The sequence below is a fragment of the Protomyctophum bolini genome, assembly GCF_963924005.1.
Source record: "Protomyctophum bolini genome assembly, chromosome: 21".
Lineage (NCBI taxonomy): Eukaryota > Metazoa > Chordata > Actinopteri > Myctophiformes > Myctophidae > Protomyctophum > Protomyctophum bolini.
The window spans coordinates 9581224-9605729 of record NC_137882.1 but is presented as its reverse complement, the minus strand read 5'-3'; the positions used below and the strand labels follow the sequence as shown (position 1 = coordinate 9605729).

Genomic DNA, 24506 nt, shown 5'->3' with positions numbered 1-24506 from the left:
GCTCTGTTCTGTGTTCAACACGCATATGGCTCTCTCTCACCCCTGGGGAATTGCCTCTTCTGGGCTAATGTGAATATTAGTATGGGTTAAATGCTCCAGTCATTTGTGTGTTAATGCATATTGCATAATTAATGTTTTTTGTGAAGTCTCAGCTTCTAACAGTGGCGGAAATTAAACCTGCCGTGTGTGTGTGTGTGTGTGTGTGTGTTTAATGTGGAAGGTTAGTTTTTGTATCCTCGTTTTCTTTTCTATATATTTATTGGGAAATGGACCGTGTGTTCAGTCATGAACGTAATGTATGCCTATAACTATAATTGCAGACAGTATTTATATGCCAAAGCCATTTTTGATTATTTTCCATTCCTGATTAAGGGCTATTCCGTGAAGACCCAATGCGTTCACAATCACAAGTGTGACGGGATTGAACGGGACAGTGTAATGACCCTGTTGTCAGAATGGCTCATACAGACACAATGCTGAAGCTGAAGACGTCACGAGTGTTGTGATTTGGGGAACACAGTATCACGTTCATTCACCATGAGTCAAGTGCATGCACACAGGATTTACTTTTAGTTTAAACGTATGTCAAATGACATATTTACCAAATTTATATTGCAATTATTTGTGTGTGTGTGTGTGTGTGTGTGTGTGTGTGTGTGTGTGTGTGTGTGTGTGTGTGTGTGTGTGTGTGTGTGTGTGTGTGTGTGTGTGTGTGTGTGTGTGTGTGTGTGTGTGTGTGTGTGCGGTTATTTGTGACACAATGTTTAGAAAGGTATATGATAATGTTATACTAGATTGGCTGTTTTATTTGATTAGAATGAACTTGCCAAAATTGTCCACTTCTTACTTCTCAAATTAGCAAGATAAAGCATTGTATTGATTTACTGAGTGGAGTTGAAAATCTGTCTATGAAATCACACTATTCCAGACAGACTGTTGTTCACCCTATATTAAAAACATTATTGATAAAAAGGGGGAAAAAACAGTATCAAAGGGCCAGTGCTGATAGGAATTTGCCTTAGTATCCTTTTGGGTAGCCTCTGTCCATGGTGCTGATTTGCTGAACATGTCCAAACATTTAAACTTTGTTTGTTTTTACTGGTTAAAATGGTGTGACAGACTTCATCCAAAGTCACTATTCGGCTATTTTAATTCATCTCAGCACGTGTGTAATTACACAGTAAAACATCCACATATTTGGCCTGTGTTCTAATGTTCCCTGTAACGACCACAGTCGTGCTATAGTTGTTCACTCATGAATTGAGGGAGCTGATTTTAAGATGGGACCTTAATAACAAGTAACGACACATATCGTTCTTAAACATTTTTAAATGTTGTTGTTGCCCTTCTCTCGGTGTGGACAGCAGACCAGACTATAGTGAAGAGACAATAGACAAATCCAAGGCAGTGCCGCCGATTGCTGCATGCGTCGTGATAAAAGACACCAAATTACGCCAATGAACGGTGTCGTAATTACGTTCCTTAATCACATTCTGGAGGTCTAATTGCCTTAACGATGTGTTTCATTAAGTGCAGCCTATAGGTAGGACAGTCGACCGTTTTCATACACAGTTGTTTTCGGATTAACATTATTAACATTAGGCTATAGTCGTTATGAAAATTGTTTTAATTATCATAATTGTTGTAGCAGGAGCTTTGCCCCCACCCAATACACACTCACATCTGGCCTGCTGTCAAGTGTTACAGAAGCTCACATTCACCAAAAGTTACCGGTTTTGTTTGAACACATAATTATTAAACACTTTCTTTACCAGAAAACGGTATAGGCTTTTGATTTGACAATTAAAGCAAAAGGTCAGCATCATCTTCAGACATGAAAATGAAAATATGAGCTACGTTTAAAATAAATGTTGACATGTCAGTCCAGTTGGAAATATTAAAGTTGTTGCGTTTTAAGGGGAAAAGGTCCAAGCATTGGACACTCCGCTCAAGCTATACTCCTTGACATCAGACGAGTATATAGACAGATCCGTTTCTGTTGTTCAAAATATTTTAATAAAGCTTTTCAACACGGAAACACTTACAAATGGCCCTCTTTTCTCATATATGAACTAATATCTACAATTATCCACAGCTTGACCTGACAACGCGATAGATCTCAATAACTCGGCCTTCTCGTGAGTGTGAGAGAACACTAATTTATACAGCAACTCTGAAGCAGATTAGGCCTACAATACGCCATGCAAACAAAAGTAAAGTACCCAGAAATCGTTCAATTTAAAAACACCGAAAGACCATTATAAACGTTGATAGAAGCTTTAGAAATCTATCTGACATCTTATCACAGTGCCAAAAATAATTGTAGGCTGCATGCAGCGCAGTGTTTAGATTCACAAATAAATATAACTAATTTAAACAATTCATGTCTATTGCATTTCTTTGCTCGTGACATTCTTCATGTATGCTCAACAAAAGTTCATTAAGTAGGCTATTAAGTAGACATGTATGCAAAGAAGAAACGTGTCATGTCAAAGTAAACAAAGCAGCAAAACTGAGGGTAGACAAACTAATGTTCCAGCAAGTTGTCCATATCAAGTTGTCAGGTCACACAAAGCTCCAAAAGGGTCCATATAGCTCCTGCAACACCTGCAGCCAGTCATATACATCTGTTTGGTTTTCACTGTCATTCATACCAGCACTTAAAGGATACTTTATATACACAATCAAGTATTGTCTGAACAAAAAGCGCATTTTGAATGCATTTTGTAAATGTTATAAAAAGTACTCATCGTCATTTATTCTGTCTCTAGCCTATATGCGACAGCTGTAGCCTCGTGTGTCTCCCTCTCCAAAAAGTGTTCAAAAGTGGTGTATTTTCTCGCATGTGCTTCGCCGAATGAAATCTCTCAGCTCGCAAGTAGTGGTTTGCAGTTAAGGCTTGTCAGTACAATGTTTACACAGGCTGGAGGTGATGTTGCTGAATAGGGCACACTTATCGGGGCAGGAGGATGCCGCTGCCACTCCGCTGGGGAACGGGTATCCAGGCGGCTGGTCGTACGCGCCCAGGCCGGGAGGCGCTGCGAGGGCAGTGTTGGCCGGTATGGAGGCGGCCGAGATGGCCTGGCCCTGGTTGAGATATGCCACCAGCCTCCTCATCTCCTCCAGAGCCTGCGCCTGCATGAGGATGTAGTTTTTGGCGAGCAGCAAAGTCGCTATTTTGGAGAGTTTCCGCACGGACGGGCTGTGCGCGTAGGGGATGACGGAGCGCAGCTCGTCCAGCGCGTCGTTCAGGTCGTGCATCCTCCGTCTCTCCCGCGCGTTGATGTTCAGCCGCAGCGTTTTCTGCTCTTTGTTTTTCTTACCTCCTTCAATTTTCCCCGCGCTCACTGTCCTCCCGTCGGTCAGCAGGACCATCTCGCACCTGCTGTCGCTGTCATCGTCGCTGTCGTCATCGTCGCCGTCCGCCGAGGGCCTGCTGCCACCCTCCCCGTACTTCAAACACAAAGATCCGGTCGGCAGACCCAGCGGCTTCCCTCTGACCCCTGCCAGTCCTCCTGGCTGTATGGGGTCTGAGTTGGTCGGGTCAAAACAGCTGATAGGCGACTGGCGGTCTCTAGCTGGTAGTTCAATACCAGCCGATGATCTGAAGGGGTCCATCTTTTTGTTTGACACAGCGCTCAGAGTTTTGTGAAAAATGTCTCCTGCGCCGTTCAAGTTCATTCTCGTGTCCATATACTGGCTCGCCTTCTGGATTCCGCGTTACTATAGGCTAGAATGTTTTTTTGGGGGGGTGGGGGGACACTCTGGCGCTTTAAAGTTTCTTCCCCGTGTTGTTGCGTCTAGACGGTCTTGAAGGATTCCTTGACTTGTCAGCTAAGTGTGGAAACGAGAGGCGACTCTCTCAAGTAAAGTGCTGCTCTGGTCTCCTATCTCATGTTCACCTCTTCACCAGATCTCCAGAGCGATCATCGTTACGCACAAGACGCGAGTCTTTTACATCATTATCTCGAGGCGGGTTATTAAAGATGATTCGCCTATTGGGACAGAGTACTCTCTCTCCTTCTCTCCCTTTACCCAATCAGGTTAACGTTTTAATTAATGGGATATAAACGGTGAAAAACAATACCGCGTGTGCTCTCTCTCTCTCTCTCTCTCTCTCTCTCTCTCTCTCTCTCTCTCTCTCTCTCTCTTCTATCTCTCGTTCTCTCTCGCCGTCTGCATGGTTCGACCCACAAGGTTGTGATCGAGACTCGATCCTTATAAATGACACTCAGGTCTATTTAAACAAATGCAGGACACGCCTAATGTTTTCAGGCTACAAAAGACCCCTTCTTCTGTCCTTAACTGACATATAGCATTCTTTTGTGCGCTATACAAGTTATACGTTATTTAGCATTTCAGTGCTTTTGTGGATTTTTGTCCTTGCCTTTCTTTGTTTAGTATAATAAAGAAATGTATACACTTGCTTACTTATAATGGAAATGTTCAATCACAATGTTTTGTGGAACCTTATTGTAGCCTGACTTTGAGTTTCTCTATTTGACAAGAAAAGATTTAGTCCAGAAAATGGAGTTGCTTGTTTCTGCATGTCACTGAGGTGACAGTGTCATTGTAGAGTATGGGTGTTGTAGATTTAATATTTGTGCTGCATGCACAAGTATGCATTATAGCCTATTGAAACGGCATGTAACAACCAAATTAATAATTTCCTTTCAAAAGCTTACTTGTGGTTTTAGAGGACAATATTATACAGTAAGTGAGGATAATGTTTAGATGTTTTTTATTGATTTAACTACTACAATTGACAATTTAGGCCTTTATCAGACGCTCTGGACGCTCTTAATCCAGAGCGACTACATAATGTGCTTCACTGTAGGTTTATTTCCTCACATATTTCCAGAAGTGCCTCTTCTATTACTTCAGACATTTTATGATTGCTGGGCTTGGGAGTTTTGGTATCAGAACTTACTTGTGTTTGTATTGCCATCTACTGGATTGTGAGGTGTAGCACATGAACAATAGAGTAAAATTGGACAATGAACATGATTATTATACAACAGGCATACAATCTTTGTTGGTCATTATCCAAAGTACATATTCAGATTGTTCCTGTGTGTTACATTTCTGAGTAGTTACACTATACAGGTATTGTCAGTAAATAAGGTAGTAAAGTCGAGCCAAAACCTTATTCACTTGAACGGAGTAAAATAGAATAGCAACACCTGCTGCCTGGGCCATTCATTAGAACAGCATGCTTTTTTTTCGTTCAAGGTTTTTTTATGATCGTTCGGGTCATCCACATTGAAAGTTGAAAGTTGGGGTATACCATTAAAAACCTATAAGACACAAAAACATTTTTCATTATGCTTCAAGTAGCATGTATACAGTACAAGGGGGTTTTCATAATTCTGAACCCATTCCAAGCATTTGGAAAACACAGACGGCTAGCACTGCTAGCTGTTATACCTGTAGTGGATCTGTCCATGGTGCTGAACTCACTGCTAGCTGTTACACCTGTAGTGGATCTGTCCATGGTGCTGAACTCACTTACATTGGCATGAGAAAATAGCAAAAAGTGGAACAATACGATCAAAACAAGATGTATGTACAATTGAAAGTCAGAATCTCCAATAAATCTATTTCTCTGTACAGAAGGTCGCTCGATGCAGATAGTGCAGGAATACACACAATGATTAGTCTTTAGGGTGGTTGTGTTCCATTTGATATCCTTCTCCTATCACAGCAGCTCACGAATCTTGCTGCTGTGTTTGCACATTGTTGTACTTCGCCCAGCAGATATGGGAGTTTTTTTTTGTCATTAGTCATGTTTTCAAAATCTCCGTCTGTGATTGTAATCTGTGGGAAGTAAGTCTCTGATGTCTTGGTACAGTGGACAGATGGTTAGGAAATGTAGCTCAGTTTCCACTTAATTTTGTGTGCAGTGGGTGCATATAGTCTGTCTTCTCTGGGGAGACAGGTCTGCCTATGACGGCCTTTCCCAATCGCAAGACTCACTGTGCTCACTGAGTCTGTACCTAGTTACGATTTTTCTTTGTTTTGGGTCGGTTCCAGGGCCAGCTGACTGAGGGGGAATTTCTCTAGAGTTTTGCTGTGTGTGATTGCCTTGTTATGGAGGGCATTTTGGTCATTTTCTGGTTGTAGAATTTAAGATTATGAGTGGTTATCATCCTAATTCGTAACTGCATGCATTATTTGGTGTTTTTCGCTGGGTATGGAGACTGGATTTGCAGAATTCTGTGTGTGTCAAAGTGACCCCTTTGTTTTTTCATCCAGTCTAGCCCACCCCTAGATCGGATCACACGGCAATGTAGGAACACGGTGACGCGAGGTTAAATGTGACCAGATTTGACTGAGAGCCTGCCATCGTGCAAACCTCCTGCTTTTCACCAGAGGAAAACATATTTTATCCAAAATGAGTTTATAGCACAGACTCTTCACATACTAGAGCATGTCTGAAATAAGTGAAAAGAGCTGAAAATGTACATATGAAATATATGCTTAAACATGTAGCTATAGGTGTAATGTTAGACCACAGAAGTGAACCTTTCAAGGCTGTTTTCTCAACTCTCTGTTTCTCTGCAAGACATTACTCTATAAGCCATATCGCCAGAACTGGTGGGTCAAAATGAACAACCTATATGTCAATTTGAAGCTATGATTCCCTGCTTTCACTTGACATGAAAAACAAACATCCAATGGCAGTCCCTCAGTCACAAATTATACAGTTTATAGAGTGCTTTTCTAGATACTGGAAGTTGCTTTACAGAGAACGGAAACAAACGACGCCATTATCTGATGACCTATAAAGTAATGGTTAATTGGATTCATTGAGACATAATGCTTGTTGTTCTTCTGTCAGATCCCAGCACTGGTGTCTCTAAAGGGTTTTATAATACTAATAATATTAATGCTTGTTGTTCTTCCGTCAGATCCCAGCCCTGGTGTCTCTGAAGAAGCTGTCGTCGGTGAGTTTCGCCGGCGTGGACTCTCTGGACGACGTGAAGAACCACACGAGCTGTTTGTGTCGGGAGGATTCATCGTGTCCGACGAGTTCGTGCTCAACCCGGACCTCATCTCACAGGGTGAGTCCCCCAATAGTCAAAGTCAAAAGTCGTACGATTTGTCACACACACGTTACCGCAGTGAAATGTGTTCTCCGCATTTGGTTAAAGTTACCTTTGAACAGCCACTGCACCGACCGCTGAGTTGCTTGTCATGAAAAGCCACTTTAAAATGGTGTAATCGCTTGTTGTAGTCTTGAAAAATATTCCAAAGTGGCGATCACAACAACAGTGGACGAGGGAGGCGCGCGCTGCCCGGCAGCTTCCCCATTGTAAACAATAGGGACTCAATTTCGTGTCTCCTATCCCATTCTGTCCGGTGGATTGCCCATATGACTTCAAACTGATTAAAATGGTGCTGAACTCACTGCTAGCTGTTACACCTGTAGTGGATCTGACCATGGTGCTGAACTCACTGCTAGCTGTTTTAGGACATTGTCATATAGGGCTCCAAATTCGTTACCCGAGACCTATACGAATATAAGCGCCACCCGCTATCTTTTTTGCCGACACTGGTATTTGTGCTTGGAGGTGTGGTCATGGGCATGTTGGCACGATTTCCTCATAATTGCTATTTTGGGAAGATGAGTGAGACTTCAAGGCAGCAACGCAACACTCTTCCATTGGCTATATACCGTAAGGCTATGAAGCATAGAACTGGGCATAACGGGCAACAGATAAGGGATCTCTTAAAGGCAATGGCATGTAGACTGCTGATTGGTTTTACCTATGCATAATATAACGGGTAACGGAGGTGTTTTAGGGATTTAGACAGGTAACCAAAATACCAACTTTAGTGGGGGAACACCCCTTCCCCACTGCTAAATCCCAAAACAGTGTGTTTAGAAAGATCAGATGAAAATGGAGCCCATAGGGCCATATTTTCGCCATGCTAAACCTTTTCGCCCCTAAACTTTTATTTTTTTACTATTTTGAAAACATTTTCAAATTGTTCAACTAGCCGATCTACATCGACACAATGTGACCGTGTAGATTTGAACTATTCAAAAATGTTTTTCAAAATGGACAAAGAAGTTTAGGGATAAGGGATATAGCACGGGAGAAAATAGGGCCCATAAGGTCTACCTTCTTCACTATTAAAAATTAGAAGATCCTTTTTTTTCTCCTCGTTTGGATTGTTGAGAGATGACAAAAAAGAAGGCCACAGTGAATATTTCAAGTATGTAAAACAGACAAGTCCGCGACTTGCATGGAACATCCAAGGTCAATGTCTCTCCCGCTGTCTCAGCATTGGGTTAATTAGCACATTTTCAGATCCCTATACGCTTATGACATCAGTGTCCAGGAGAGGCCATCAGGCAAGAAGCTATGATCTGACTAGGGTCAGAGACAGTCACTTTATCCTGAGACAGCAAGGGAACACCTTCATGGCCAATCAGGCTGGGCTAATGAGACAAGATGGGCCTGGATGGGGAAAATGCCATTACACACACATATAGTCTTCTCCCTCAGTCAGCAATTTTGGTAATTGAGAGTCTACAGAAGGCTGGGCAGAAATGGATCTTTCCTCTTTTTTAAAGAATGGGCAGCTTCTGCTTTCCCCCCCACACTTCATTTAGTGGTGGTAATTAGAGAGGTGGTAATTGGAAACGTTCTGTTAGAGGGATCATAATGTGTTAGGAGTAAGTAAGTATGGTTGCCAGTGAGATTATCAGATAAATTGACCTAATCACTAGCTTCCATTTTCTGTAGGTGAAATAGATGAAACTTTAAGGACAATAGTTCTACAAGATCACAACACATTTGCAATGCAATGCATTGTGATTATTTGGTGCGGAGGGATAGAAATAAAAATGCAGACCCCTGGGGGAAGTATATAGGGTTTAAGTAGTTAATGAATGAAGCTGACTTTTTGGACACGCACGCACGCACACAGTAAGACGCCTGAGGGTGAGAAGTGCGTGCTTGCATCCGCCTGGGTAACAGCAGACTGCTGGGCAAGCGCTGGCGCTTTGGAATGGGGTGTCAGATCAACATATGCGCCTGGGTGCAGCAGACTGCTGGGGGAGCACTGGTGCTTTGGCAACTAAGTAAGTATATGGTTGCCAGTGAGATTATCAGATACATTTCCCTAATCACCATTTTCTGGCCATGTGATATAATAGGTGAAACTTTAAAGATGCAGTGCCATGATGTCTGTCTGTGTTGCTGACATTAATCTTTAGTCATTTGTTGTAACACTTCCTTGTCCTACTGCACAAGTCATGAAGAAAAGCAAAGGCTCGCAAGCAGTCAGACAAGGTTGGCTGGCCATTGTTGTACATGTGATGTGTAGCTTCCACATATTGAATAATATGTGCTGAATGTGTAAACTCTGATGCATTGCAATGTGTTGAATTGGTTTGAAAATGTCAAATGTCAATTAACCAGACTTTCTTATTGTACTTGTTTGACTCCGTTTTACAATTAATTCATTTGAGCACATATTCAAACTATACTTTTCTATGTTGTGATGGAGACTTTAACTTTCCCCACCTTTTTTAATTATATTAGACAGACATATTAGACATATTTGTCTAATTTCTGATACCACCAGGATAAAATGTGTTTTTAGTTTAAGGAGCACTTCAACCATTTTCAATATCTTCATAAAATTCATGGTGATGAGACCAATGACAGTAATGACACCATCAATGGGGATTCCAAGCTAATAGAAACTATAGCATTTATCTGTCTACACTGCAGCCTGCCATAGACCGAGTAGATGTCATCTTTGTTATGGAGCATTTAGTGAGGACCAATTACATGAAGATAGTTTGAAAATGGATGATGTTAACTATACCAATAATAATTCTGTTATAGAACGTGCACATGATCAGGTGCAGGATATATACGCACGCACGCACATGCAGTTTGAATCCTATATGAATGTGTTGGTTACCCAAAGTACATAATTCCTGTCTACACATATACTGGATATGGATATTTATTTTACAGTAGTTACTGCTTTCTGCCACAAGAGGGCAGGCTACACTTACTATTATGAATAACTATTTGGGACTTGGGTAGACGTTCTCAAGGTAAGGCATATGGATGATGGACAATTTGGACATACTTTATGTATGTTCACATTAGTTTTTTTTGTAACAGAATATGATATGGATAGGCACTAATAAGCTATAAGCTTCTAATCTGCCTATACCTTTTCGATCACTTTAAAAGAAAATGTTTAATTGTAATGTCTCTCTGGAAAGAAAATCGAATGCAGTTTCAATCAATTTCAAACATTTTAGTCATTTAGTAAAAGATAAGACCGTAGAAACCATGTGGTATCCTAAATGTATCTTGGCTGTCAACATACAGTATAGGCTAAAGTAGGCCTTCTTATTTTTGGTGTATATGCCGGTATCTTACAACCACAACATAATATAGTTATTTATTTGTTAATTTATTAACACATAAAATATGTTGAATACCTGTACCATGCTTGGTTGTCTGCTCTAAATCATTTCATTTCTATATGCAGAAATCAAACATATGTTAATTTGACAAATAGTCAATACAAGTAATCTTGTGTTCATTGTCCTTTGAACAACAGCCCATAGTAAATCTCTTGAGTTCATTGAATTATTATTGAATTCAGCTCAACCTTTATATCTCTCTCTCTCTCTCTCTCTCACACTCACACTCACACTCACACACACACACACACACACACACACACACACACACACACACACACACACACACACACACACACACACACACACACACACACACACACACACACACACACACTGCGGCGGTGGCCTAGGGGTTAGATGAGGGCCCTTGTTGACGAATGGTTGCCGGTTCCCCGGACGGGCAGGAAAACTCTGGGTCAGGAAGTGATTGGTCATCACTCACCAACACCGCTGAAGTACCCTTGAGCAAGGCACTGAACACAAAATGAGCACTTGTGCTCAGCTACTGGAAAAAAACAAAACTCACACACCCTCTCTCTCTCTCTCTCTCTCTCTGTCTGTCTCTCGCTCTCTGTAATATGGACTCAAGGCAGACCGTTTCAGTATTATAAACATTTGATATTATTTGATATTGACCATTTGAGTTCATACAATTACCTGCATCAGGAATATACTATACATATTTATTTTCCTCAAAATCTGTTTTTTGGGGTGGGCGGTTTCTTTGAGGACTTGAAATGGTCCAATTAAGGGCCATGAGTTGCATGCTTGGTGTGTAGATTATACTTAATACTAATTTAGAGCATTTAGGAAATATATGCCCCCCCATCCCCCGTCACACTATATATATTATATCATATTATATTATTCTGCTTATTCAATGTGTGCAAAATGAATCCATGACATTTCCTCATGTCGTGTAAAGAAGAAAATAATATTTACAGACAGGTCCTTATATGTTGGCACTTGGCAATATAGAAAGCAATTAGACGACCAGCAAAGATTGCATAATGTGTGTATCATCATGCACATATTTGTAGAAATATTAGATATTGATTCTACTATACAGTACTCTCTCTCTCTTTCTCTGTGTGGGTGTGCGTGCGTGTTACAATTTGACTTTACAATGAGTGAGGATTGAGGAATGGACATGATGGTGTCGGTGTGTTACCCAGTAACACCTCTAGGTGGCAGCCTTGCCAAGGACGATCATGTGAATGAGCTGATTGGCCATAAATATGACTATAGTTTAACCAGTGACCTATTTTCATAGGTTCAGCCGCAGATGATTCTTCTTCTTTGAATCGGACAATATAATGCAACCTTTAAATTCCTCTTTAATCCAATATTTGAAAGAAATCTTTAACCTACTGCTTTTCAAAACAATAATGCAAATGAGCATGGACACCAATAAAATCATAATTTGGTCTCATCAACTTAATTGCTGTGCAGACAAGGCCTTACCGCACCCGCCTCCACCTTGCTGTGTGTGTGTGACTGGTTCGCTTTACAAAGTCCTGTGTGAACACTAAACGGACCAAAATCAAAATGCAACAAATTAAACATTTGGTCCCCAATTCGGACCTTCTATAGGCGAACTTTGTGTGAAAGTGCCCTATAGTTTACTTTGCTTCGCAGCAACTATATGTCACGTACCTGTATCAAAACCTATATTTACTATGTTGCTGATAAGTACTAAGTATAGGCCGAAAGCGCAGGGTACCTGAAACAAAGCGCTAATCACTGCGTGCTTATTTCAGCACCACGAGAGGTGGACAGCGCTCTAGAGCAGAGCTGTGCCAATGCAACATGGACAGCTCCCACTTTATACAGTACTATGCAGTGTCACTGTTGACCATGTGATTCTCAAACGTGTTCATTGTAAAGGACGATCCATGGGGCTAGACGAGATTGGTGTATAGTTAAAATGTCTCGAAAATATCCTAATTTGTCGCCATGACGCCACTCACATTGAGCGTGTAGATGGGCTATTTTTTTATATATGTTATAGGCTATAGGTTTAAAGTGGTTAAACTGCATTTGATGCAATGTTAACTCATTGTCCCCCTTGGGACGCCTTCAAGGACACCTGGAGATCCCCGAACCCCACTTTGAGAACCACTGGTGGTGTTGACCGTTCATGGACCCGTTCACATAGAAACAAGAACTTACGATGTTGAGTGTATTTCGTTTATTCGAGAAAGTATAGGGAAAAAAATGAACATTACATAAATAATAAATAGCAGTTTGAAACAATGGAAAAGTCGATCTTGTTATACGGCTTTACTCGGTTGTTGTACGGATGCAGTGTGGGCATCTGCAGACAGAAGGATCATCTCTTGGCATTCACCGCGTGCCTTAATTGTAAGACATTAAATCAAGGTCCGCTGTGAACACGGAGAGACAGAACCTCGGATCACCGTGTGTGTGTGTGTGTGTGTGTGTGTGTGTGTGTGTGTGTGTGTGTGTGTGTGTGTGTGTGTGTGTGTGTGTGTGTGTGTGTGTGTGTGTGTGAGAGAACACATACGAACCATCTTATTTTCAGCAAGCTATATGTGCCTTTTACGTTTAAACACGAAATTATTAAATAAGATCAAGCAAATGTTCAGCATTCTGCATGTGTCAAAATAAAAATAAAATCCTTGATTGAGAGGTTTTTTTGGTTGACCTTACCGTGGAAAAAGGTACATTTAATTTGGGAAAACTAGGCTATAGGCTACTCTAAAGCAAACGGCCAGCCGGTACCTTTGCCGTTCGTATAGGCCATGTTAGACACAATGTATAGATAAGAGTCCCAAACTCCCAAGCCATTCGGAGGCGGCGAATGAAGGCTCCAGCTATAGGCACTCCATTGGTTTTTCTTCATGGGATGACTTTCTTTTCCAAAATGCAGACTTGTATAAAAATCCCGTGGTTGTCCAAGAAAACACCTACAAAAACAAGAAAACAGAAAATGCATCATGAACTGCATATAGAATTGTAGGGCAGGGAATAGTCAAAAAAATTACAAAATAATCTTTTGCTCTTGCTCTTTTTTCAAAAAACTGTTTTAAAATCGATAGACATCCATGGAGAACGACTAAAAATAGCCAATGTTCCACGTCCAAAATATCGATTCCCCCAATCACAAAATACACGCATTTCCCCAATCCCCACACGCCAAGCTCTATAAGCCTCTACACTTGCGGGCCAATGTTAAAACTGCCGCAGAGCGCGAGCGGAAATAGCGGCACGAAAACGCAGGGCATGAGTACTCCATTCACGCGTGGAACCGGTTCCTCCCAACAAATCCACCACGAGACCCGCGAGGACAAGTGACTTCGGCTAAGTGGGACTGGTGTCCCTCCGTCCGGTCTTGTCCCCTTGCCGGCTGACTTTGGGATTAACACTGCTCCAGCCAAACAAATGAGGCATCTGCCTTCAGTTCAGCACAAGAGGATTGCATGGGGGCGTTGACGTCACTGGGCAAACAGATGTTCCTCTCTAGCCTATACCCACCATCCTCATCAGCAGCATCATCCTGTGTCCTTGAAACATTCCCACTCTTCACCTCACCTATACAGACGTCTTCATTTCTACACGTATACAGTTTTATGGTGTTATAATGTGTGGAGTGCAACACAAACACATATAACAACGGCTCGCAAATTATGCCTTAACGGCCTTTAAACCTGCAGGTAGCTGCTGTGTGCTGTTATGCAACATTGCACTACAAGAAAGAAAGAAAGAAAAAAGAGAAAAAGAGAACGGTTGCATAGCCTACGACTTAGTTGCGTGCCTGCACTTGAGGGGCAGGGGTTGTTCTCTCGTTTGTCATTCCCTGCTGTTTGATGTGGGTGCAATTTGGTTTAGGAAATGATATTACCGGTAGTCTGTTTATTCGCTGTCCGTGGTTTTGAAATAGGCTTCAAAGTCTATACCATGATACATTATAGCGGACACTTAAGAGAGTCGTACTATACGACTCTCTTAAGTGTCCGCTATAATGTATCTGGTGATAATGGGATTAAGTCGATTATGCTTAAGTAGGCCTATTGTGCATACGAAATGTATTAACATAATATGGAGTCTCTCTGAATAACTCTGGGCGTTATTGTTTTAACACAAACTAATGTAAGATGGTTTATTTTATACTGTACTATAGCCTATTGGCTATATAGGCTATACTCTTTCTTTAGAATGTTACTGCTATATTTTTAATAATGCGTCCTAAACCTCTTAATCATCTGCAATTCAAATCAAGTCGGTGCTGTTTTTCCGTATTAATTATAAGTCGCATAGCCTACCTGTCATCCTCATCCAACCTAAAGCCAAAGCTTAGCGGTGCTTCTGCGCACACCACGGTGGAAGCCATTTCTGCATTAAACACCCTGCATGTTCTAGTCGTTAAAATAGTGAATCTGTTGGGTAAATTGCAGTGGAGACTAAATTAAGAACCGCAGGCTAGTAAACATATGTAATTGCATTGTTGCACCGTATACCAACGCGTTGGAACAGAGGACAGGGATGCAGAAACAAAGGGAATCGCCATTTTAGACGGAAACGTCCCCCTCCCTTCACAATCATGCACGTACTGTCGCATCAGCCATCATTTCAAGCTCATATCACCATATTTTTTGCACCCCCTATCTAGTAACCATCACGAGCACGACCCATATGACCCAACGCGCCCGGACCCATTGTCCTGGTGCACCGCGCAATGAGCGAACAGTAAAGCCGAGAAAACCTCATTATTCTTACTTATCGATTATGCAACCGTCGACATAACGCGGTCTGACCACATAGACCAGATTTTGTAAGGTTTTTCTACGCCTCTTTTGTCCCAACGCGGTTCATTCTTCTGAGCCCCGCAATAACAATGGCAAGTGCAACGTGGGAAGCCACGCAGGACCGTTATCTTTCATGCGCACTGGGAAATCTTCGCTCTTTCTCACCAAAAATCGTCCGAATTAGCTGTCACACAACATTAACATAAACATACACATATATATTTACCAGAATATAGCCTATATGACCAAAGAGTCGATCATGATAGAAACTCACCATTCTATGTCCCACGCCATATGGCCGATCCGTCTGCTCTCGTATATAGACTATAGCCACAATCAGACGTTTTCCTTTTATCTTATACTTCACTTAAATTCATCGCGGGCGTTTATAGTAGAGGCTATAACGGCGGTAGGTTGTATTCCCGGTTCGCTCGGTTTAGCGGTGGACAAGATTCCATTTGGTGAGAAGCTGGTACTACCAATGAGACCGATGCTCTAGCCTCTGCAAAGCATGGCTGCGCTTACCCCCCCCCCCCTTTTTTTTCCTTTTTTCAAAAGAGGGCAGGTCGTTCCGTGCATTACAATGAGTCAAATCTCTCTCTCTCTCTCTCTCTCTCTCTCTCTCTCTCTCTCTCTCTCTCTCCACACACACACACACGCACGCGCACGCACGCACTATACTGCACGCGCTCTCGGAAAAAACTCGGATCTGATTTTACACGCCTGCTCTGTTGTAGTCTCTATGACAAAGCCTATCCACTCTAATGTATATAGGATATATGTATGTATAACCTATAGCCTGTGTGTGGAATGAACTGTTCCATAATCCACTGAAATTCCAGATTAGGCTACCTGGGATTGTGTGACGGCGTCGTTGCCTTCACGCCCTGGTCACAATTTATCTTGTTACCGACTTTGTCTTGAGAGGTCCTGGGGTCCATTATAGTGCCTTGCCGTTTCACGCGTTATATGCCGGACTGCAACTCGGTTATATAGCCTATATATAGGCTACTTGCATGTTTGGCCAACTGCACGGATAGGTGTATTGTTATAACAATACATCTAGCTATATGAATCGTATATATAATTTATTAATCATATATGATTCATAGCCACTATACACAAACAGACTAAACTAAACGCCATTCCACTGCTATAATAGCATGCAGGTATTTATTATATACTATCCGATATGACGTTGAATAACAACACAAAATAGATTCTAAAGCTATTATTAAGCTGTATATATAGTATACATATGGGCGTTGCTTTATTTTGCTGCGAGTATAGGCCTGTATGCCTGCTCTATTTGCTGCAGGTGCCATTTCGGTTTAGGCCGTACATTTTCAGAGCATGCCTTCTGCCTTGGTATTAGGAATATATAGGACCAATGGTTGTTTATATAGCTTATGATCCAGGCTATTACTCTCTCAACCTTTGGTAAATTATTGAGTGAATCAACTAGCCTATATGTCCATGTTCTGTGGTAAAGGCTTCATTACTCGTTTGTGTACCATTGCACTATAGTCCTGTGCAAAGATGATGTCATTTCAGCAACCTCAATTAGCCTATAAACCTATAGCCCAGACACAGCGGAATCTGCTGGGCAGGTCGTCTAAACATTTATGTGCATGTGAATTGAACAAGAGCCTATATATATTTATCCGATTCTAACATTATAAATAACATACGCCCTGTTCATTTATTTGAGTTCTGATGTCTGCATGCATGCAGTCTTTGCAGATGAGATGCACATTCACATCATCCACGCGGTACAATTCACTATACTTTAAAGATAGCATGCTAGGCCACGCTCTATCTATTTCACTCCATTAGACATGCCCTATACGTGGAGGACATTATTATGCGATGATTCAGTGTTGATGCAATATGGGATAAGAGAGACGCCACAAATGGTATCTGTCGGTTTGACCGTTTCGTTTGACTCGCCATTAACACAACAAAACTATAGTGCAGTCAGTTCGAATAGGCTATAGCCTATATGTCTGTATATAGCGCTGCATGTGTGTGTGTGTGTGTGTGTGTGTGTGTGTGTGTGTGTGTGTGTGTGTGTGTGTGTGTGTGTGTGTGAGAGAGAGAGAGAGAGAGAGAGAGAATATATATACATGGGTGGGTGCACAACCGTTACACACACACACACACACACACACACACACACACACACACACACACACACACACACACACACACACACAGAGAGACTATATATAGTAGCCTATATAGGCTATAGCTCTATATACTACTGTGCTTACACAAGGCGACATAATAGAGGGAAATTTGAATTCTTATTTTCCCTGGGAGGGGGGGTGGGTGGTAAAGCTGTTGTTCTGACTGAAACAATGAAAGCTGCGGGCGACATGCAGCGGTGCGCACATGAATGGCAAGCCTCTGGGATGTGCGCGGGTCAGTGGCCGGGGTCCCCGTCACAAAGCCTCTTTCCCAGCGCGTCACAATGAACCTGCGCGAGGTCGCTGCTCCTCGGGGTCACAGGCCACCCCCTTTTGTCCCTCACTTCAAAACAGATAAACATTTATTAATCAAGAGCCGGCCACGGGGGCCCCCCTGTTTCACAGCGAAAACAAAACGTTAGGGGGTTAAGAGGGGTGGTGGGGTGAGTGAAGGAGAAAAAAATGAGGGGGGGGGTGCCCGCTCCCTGCCTGCAGATGCAAATTCCTCCATTAGGCCAGAGGTGGAACTTTGAAAAAGTTTCAAATGTTGCCTAATAGTCGAAGTTAGTTGACATTTTCTTCAGACAGGAAAGGAGACGCTGCAAATGCGGCAACGTGACATTGAATGTGGACCTATTCAATATTTACCTTGTTCACTTTTACAATTGGATAGCCTACATTGGAAAATGTTGACTTTTGGAATGGAACTTATACTTGCGCAGTGTGACATTATTTTCTCCACACCTGAGGACCAAAGAAAGGATGGAAAATAGCCTATACTCGATAGCCTATACTGGAGAAATTTGACGGAATTGTATAGGCTACAAAATGATCTAAATTGTCGGAGAGCATTGGGCTAATATGCTGCATTTGTTATTCGTTCATGCTAAAACACACAGGACGTCGTCTATTATGATTGTTTCCGTGCATCGACGAGAGCCTATAGGCCTGTCTCAACAGCTGTATGCTACAGCAGGACTTCTTTCCGTGTTTATAAAGAGAAAATCTGGACTTCTGAAATTATATTTCCGCTTTAGATCAAATATACCGATGCGAACTCATAATAAATATGTTTTGGAAGGATAGTGGCCTGCAAACGAATAGCATGTCAGACAAAAATATATAGCCTATTGGCTATGCTAGGCTATAGTGTCTGACCGTATTTAACCTTTATGTTCTGAATACCAGGATATCTCTTTTTTTGTAAATTACGTTTTATTACAATTGTTTTTGCAACGAACTTATAGCCTAAACCCCCTTTAGTCTTTTAGTGGTCAATGGCCAATGTGGACACAATAACTATAATGTGATTATTTTGTCTTTTCCTTTATTTTTCATACAATGACAAAACCGTCACCAGTGCACTAAAGTGACACCTTTATCTACATTGTAATTACGTTTTGTTTGTTTTCTATACTTTATATTTTTGTACTAATAGCCTACAGTATAAGCCTATATACTCCCTATACTCACCTATAGTGTAGTATAGGCTACATTTCATTAACAAAAGCCATTTATTGAGCATCCAAGTTGGAGTAAAATTACATGTAAGTATTGCAAACAGAATTGAACAAAATCACGAACAAACAAAAATGCCTTACTCTAAATATTAATATGTATGTGATGGAGCAGAGAGAATGGTTTGACTTGCTGCTTACAGTTGCTTGGCTGAAATCTAAATGATGCTGGGTGGATGCAGTAATAACATGCAGTACCATATAGGATACAGGGGGCACACTATTTTCCTCACTGTTTTTTAATGACACCAGCTATGACTTTAAAGTGTCTTTATTTAACCCATAGCGTGTTAAAAAAGGGACCACAAAATGAACGCCCACAGGGTGTATTTTGTGGCCTAATTGTTTGAATAACTGGTGCAGTTTCTTGCCATATTTTCAGTCCAACTTGGACCAGTGTTAAACCATATGCAGTAACCTTAATGCCTTTTATAATTATGGCTGTGTGTCTACAAGAGAATATATACACACTCCTGTATAGTCAGTTGGTTCAACATGTTGGATACATTTATATTGATAATGAATACTTATAGGCTTATGCACAATTATTTTATTATATTAACCACATGAAACCTATATAGTGTCCATATTCTGGGGAGAGCATTCAGCAACTATAGCAGATCTACAAGCTGCACGTTGCAATGTGGCTATTTTCACAGAAGATATTTGATGTATAGAGGGGGAGAGGAGGGGGCTTGGTACAGATTCCTGCGGGACTCCATGCAGTCAGTGGAGTATAGGGTTTAGAGTGGTTTACTGCGGCTGTTTTGAAAGCAGAGTCGGATGTAGCCTATACAAATCACCACTGAACTGAAAAGCCTCTTTGAAGCATCAGTCATTCTATTCCATTATAAGGTACAGGTAAATAATGCAACAGTGCTTCTGTTCCAATCCAACGTGTAGTCAATCACAATCAAATCGTCCACATTCATCGTGTCACTGAATGGTTGTTTTGGGAACACGCAGATAACGCTGTTATTGTCATTGTTGTTTTTGTTAATGTATGTGACTCCAGTGCGTGTGTGTTTTGTTAATCTGAGGTAGCCTCATTGTTGCCAATAAATATTTTAGGACATCTATGAATGAATACATTTTTTATCTATCATTGTATCTCAGTTGTTTTTCTGTTGTATTTTAGCGGGACATCTAGTCTGTTCATCATCCTGAAATTGAATTGAATACATTTGTAGTCAAGTGCATTTGCTTACATTTTTTATGATTACAACATGGACTCTAGTATATGACTGCTAAAAGTACTGCTATCTTTCCATGCCATTGACCTTTTAGCGTGTGTGTGCGTGTGTGTGTGTGTGTGTGTGTGTGTGTGTGTGTGTGTGTGTGTGTGTGTGTGTGTGTGTGTGTGTGTGTGTGTGTGTGTGTGTGTTGTTTCTTTTTTACCCAGTCCTGAAACATGTGCCTATACTTAGCTTGCGCTGGGACGATACGCTCCCCAAGCTAACACCAAACAGTCGTTGTTTTATGATTGCATGCAAAGCAGAACCAGGTCATCTGCACCAGACTACAGGCATGCTGGCTTTGTTTGTAGCATCCTCTGAATTGTGAACCATCCTTCGTGTAAAAGCCATAGGACTTTGTACTCAGCCTTAAGAAGATTCCTTGGCTTACAGTTTGGCTGAAAACATTTAGAATACAGTATCAGTAATTATCAACCTAATTTCAAGGAGACCCATGTTATGTGACAGACCTTTTCGACAAATTATTTGTTCTCTGAGAACCCAACCTATACTGTAAATCATCAGCATTAATATAACTGTGTGAGGATGTCTATTTGGTCCAATATGTACTTACCTGTAAGTCATTTTTGAATGAGAACTAGTACAGTACATGCAGTACATGATAAACATCTTGATGCACTTGAATGGTGGCGAACATATTAGCAAGTATTGCATCTGAGAGAAAATGCTTTGGATTTTGGGATTTTAGTATCAGTGCTGTACAGTGTACATTATGTACAGCACTGCTACTAAAATCCAAAGCACTTTCTCTCACATTTGTCCTGATGGAGGTCTGCTGACCAAAGTTAGATAATTTATTTATTTATTTTTGAATTAAAAGATACTGGTATGGATGGACCTGAACATGTTCTCCCTTTAGTGTTGTGCTCTGATTCTGTAGCACTGCAGCTTATCATGCAGTTGTGAGAGCAGTAATTCACTCACAACAATGGTACTGTAGAAAGGAATCTTCAGTCAATAGAAGATGATTATGGTTATTCAGTTTGTAATGTGTTATTGTGGGTTAATGCCTAATACAAATTACACAATAGAGTATTAAATGAGAACATTAAGCAAGTTGTGAAACATTTGTTTGATTTAGATTTACCTTACTCTTTTGAAATATCACTGTATTTTTGTATTTCCAGCCCTCTGCTATTGTCAGTCTCGATGAATCTATTTGACTTGAAATAAATATAGCCATGTATATATTTAATGAAAAACAACGCAGCTGATGCACATTTTTACAGCAGGAAAAGGTAATCATTAAATTAGCCATGGATACATTTTACTGTGTGAGGTTAGTTGTGAGAGAAGATATTGAAATAGAGAGGGTGCTGCTGAACGTGCGCACACTGCACAGTAAAATCCATAGCATTAATTAAAAACCCAAGCCCAAGTGGACCAAATCTATGGGTCCATTTGGTTCCATTTGCACACTCTTGATGAGTTGAATTAACACTTAGGATTTTACTGTGTGCAGAGACCTTCCTCCCTCTGACATTAGCAAGGGGGTCAAATGTGCTTGTAGGGCACCTGGCTCTGAACCTCCCCTCTCTCTCTCTGTGATGTTAAATGTCAGCCACCCGCCCGGCAGCGTCCACAGAAAGCAAGTTGAGAGGCTTCCTTTCTAATGCATTCACTGGTACATCAATTCACTGGTACATCAATTCACTGGTACATCATTACACCTGACTCCCAAAGTCATGTAGCTCTTTTGGGAGGCAAATTAAAGCCACGTGAGAGAAATATAATCACACCCGTGTGAAGTGCAGGCACTAATATATAAGTTTAACTCATTAGGGATTAGGTGATGGTAATGGCGATGTAAAACAAACCGTGTCAAAACAAACATTCAATTATTTCTTATTGTTAATGGCATTTAATATTTGTGTTAGGGACATGACGTAAACTTTCTCTTCATTGTCAATGGCGTTTTTAAAACAAACCTTCCCCTCAAAAATACAGAATCATTAACCCAAGGTTTTTCATTTTATTTTAGTGAAGAGGATTGTGTTAAAGGTCGGTGTAATGAGAGAGAGAGGAGGTTATTGTGAGTCTTATCTCAGACTGTCAGACGGTCTTTATAGTTTGTCTGTATGCCATGCTATTTCACAAAAATGAGTCTGTGTCCATGTACCTTTTAAAGTAATTGTTTCTAGTCAGGTTGTCACAACACCACACTTCAAAGCTATTTTCTTGTAATCCACATGTGACAACAAAGCGTTGTTTGATTTAGAATGTTTCTCCTGTTGTGGTCTGTCTGCAACCTTTAAATGCAGTGGATCCATTGTGAACCCTCTCAAAGATGAGCAGCATAAGTTTGACTTGTTAAATTGATATATATATATATATCAACCAACTCTATCAACCTTGTATGACTTTGAAATATACTCACATCCACGTTCTTTGAACACAAAGCGTTATATGGTTTAAACAAATTCTTTGTTCATTTCATTGCTGCAAGCTCTTCGGCACTGAGATGAAGATTTCTTTATTTGAAATGCTGTGGTGTGTGATATATGATTAATGCTGCTTGCTTATATAATTCTCTTCTGCAAGGTGCAATTTCTATTATTCTAGTGTACAGTTGTCCAATTGTGATTTGTTCACCCCCACCACACTGTACCTGAGCTGAGATATAAATCTGCTCTCTCAGCCTGAGAGGCAACCACGTCTCTCAGAATGTCAGCAGTCAGAACATGCCACTTCCATTGTCTCTAATAGAATGTCTATTGAAGCCCAATCAGCGAGTCTGTTCCAGCCTTGTAAGTGGATTTCTCCCATACCCTCAAGGTCTGTGAAATGGGGGTCAATGGGTCTGTTATTGTTTTTCCCTGCCTCTTTATCCTAGTATAGCTCTGTGATGTCAACTGTGAAATGACAGAGAAAGCTGCAGCTTTGCGGAGGAAAAAAACCAAAGGGGAAATAACTGCTATTATGATCTCTGTGTGTGTCTACCCTCAACAGAACTACAATTGTTCCAGTGGGTATGGGCACACGCGCATGCAAAAATAGAAAGAGGTAAATATTTTTCCCCCATAGGTTATAAATTAAACCGCGCTTGGTTGCCTAGGAGCTGTAGAGAATATTGAATCTAGTTTGAATTCTATCACTAAGCATCTTCAGACTGCCTCAAAAATGGTAGACAGTTCATGGGGGAATGACATTCCACATCAAGTTATTGGATTTGTTGTCAAATTTGCCATCTTTATGTACTATTATGTCACTCATTTTATTTTCATGCCATGCCATGGTTTGTATTTGTTATTGCTTCGTTTATGTCAATCAGATAACACAGAGAGTTTTTATAGGACGTACACAGCTTTTCAAAGTTGTCTTTTTCGCAATTTACACTATAACCGTGGAAGAAATTGTTCTACTGAAATCCAATTTACAATTCCAAACATGTTTTGAAAGAGGCAAAATGCCATGGCTTCTCATCACATTATAGCCTGGTGCCATTTGTTAAATGAAGCTGGGGATCTGTTACGAGGTTTGAATTTTATGCCTCTGCCTGCAATGTGATCATTGCACCAAAGCACAGCCATAAATTTATTTTGATATAATTGTATTAATGCAGCGAATAATGGATGAGCATATGTTTCACACTGATTACTATCCCTCTCTGACTGTGTGTCCTAGTTGCCTTCCCATCGCCTGACTATCGGAATGAGAATATGTGCCTTGAGTTAATGCTGATTGCAGCAGCTGCCAACACATGAATCTCCATGGCAACAATAATGGTTGCCAGGCAACCATGCTCTTTTAGAGACACTGAAAGAAGCCCAAAGGCATTCTAAAAATATACAGTACATGGGTAAAATACTTCAATGCCTCGGTCGTATGCATGTTGTGCACGGAACGTCGACAAACAGTGAATGCTGCAAAACATCACGTTATTTTCTCTTTTTTTCCCTTATTTGACCACAGTATTTGTTCCCCTTCATAATACCATAACCTCAAATGTGAGAGCCTTTGATGAAATAAAATAAATCCATAGAGCCATGACAGAGGAATCCATAGTCCCATAAGGGGCTGTGGGTTGGTCTGGTCTTTGGAGATAGCTTTTACATTTTTATATATTTTTTTCTGTATTTTCTTTTTACATCTGAATAACGGGGCAATGGTCGGCCATCTTGCCTCCCACACCGAGCATATCCCCTTGCAGCTCCCTCAGACCCAGGTGGCATGCGCACACGCTGTGGAACAAAGCATTCCATCAGCACAAGTGACATCACTGCAGTCAGCTCAGCTGTTTCTGCCTGTGCTATAAATAGTGTGAAGGAAAGAGCGGACTGCCTATGCAGAAATTATTTAACGCCTGA

At 41.0% G+C, this 24506-nt stretch overlaps 1 protein-coding gene across 1 annotated transcript; it reads right to left on the bottom strand.

Moving 5' to 3' along the window:
• Positions 1–2892: 2892 nt before the first annotated feature.
• On the bottom strand, positions 2893–3693 carry bhlhe22 (basic helix-loop-helix family, member e22; the record flags this gene model as incomplete). Its single annotated transcript, XM_080793981.1, has 1 exon — positions 2893–3693. The coding sequence occupies one exon, from the start codon at positions 3691–3693 to the stop codon at positions 2893–2895; it is 801 nt and encodes a 266-aa protein (XP_080650107.1).
• Between the last annotated feature and the right edge of the window lie 20813 nt (positions 3694–24506).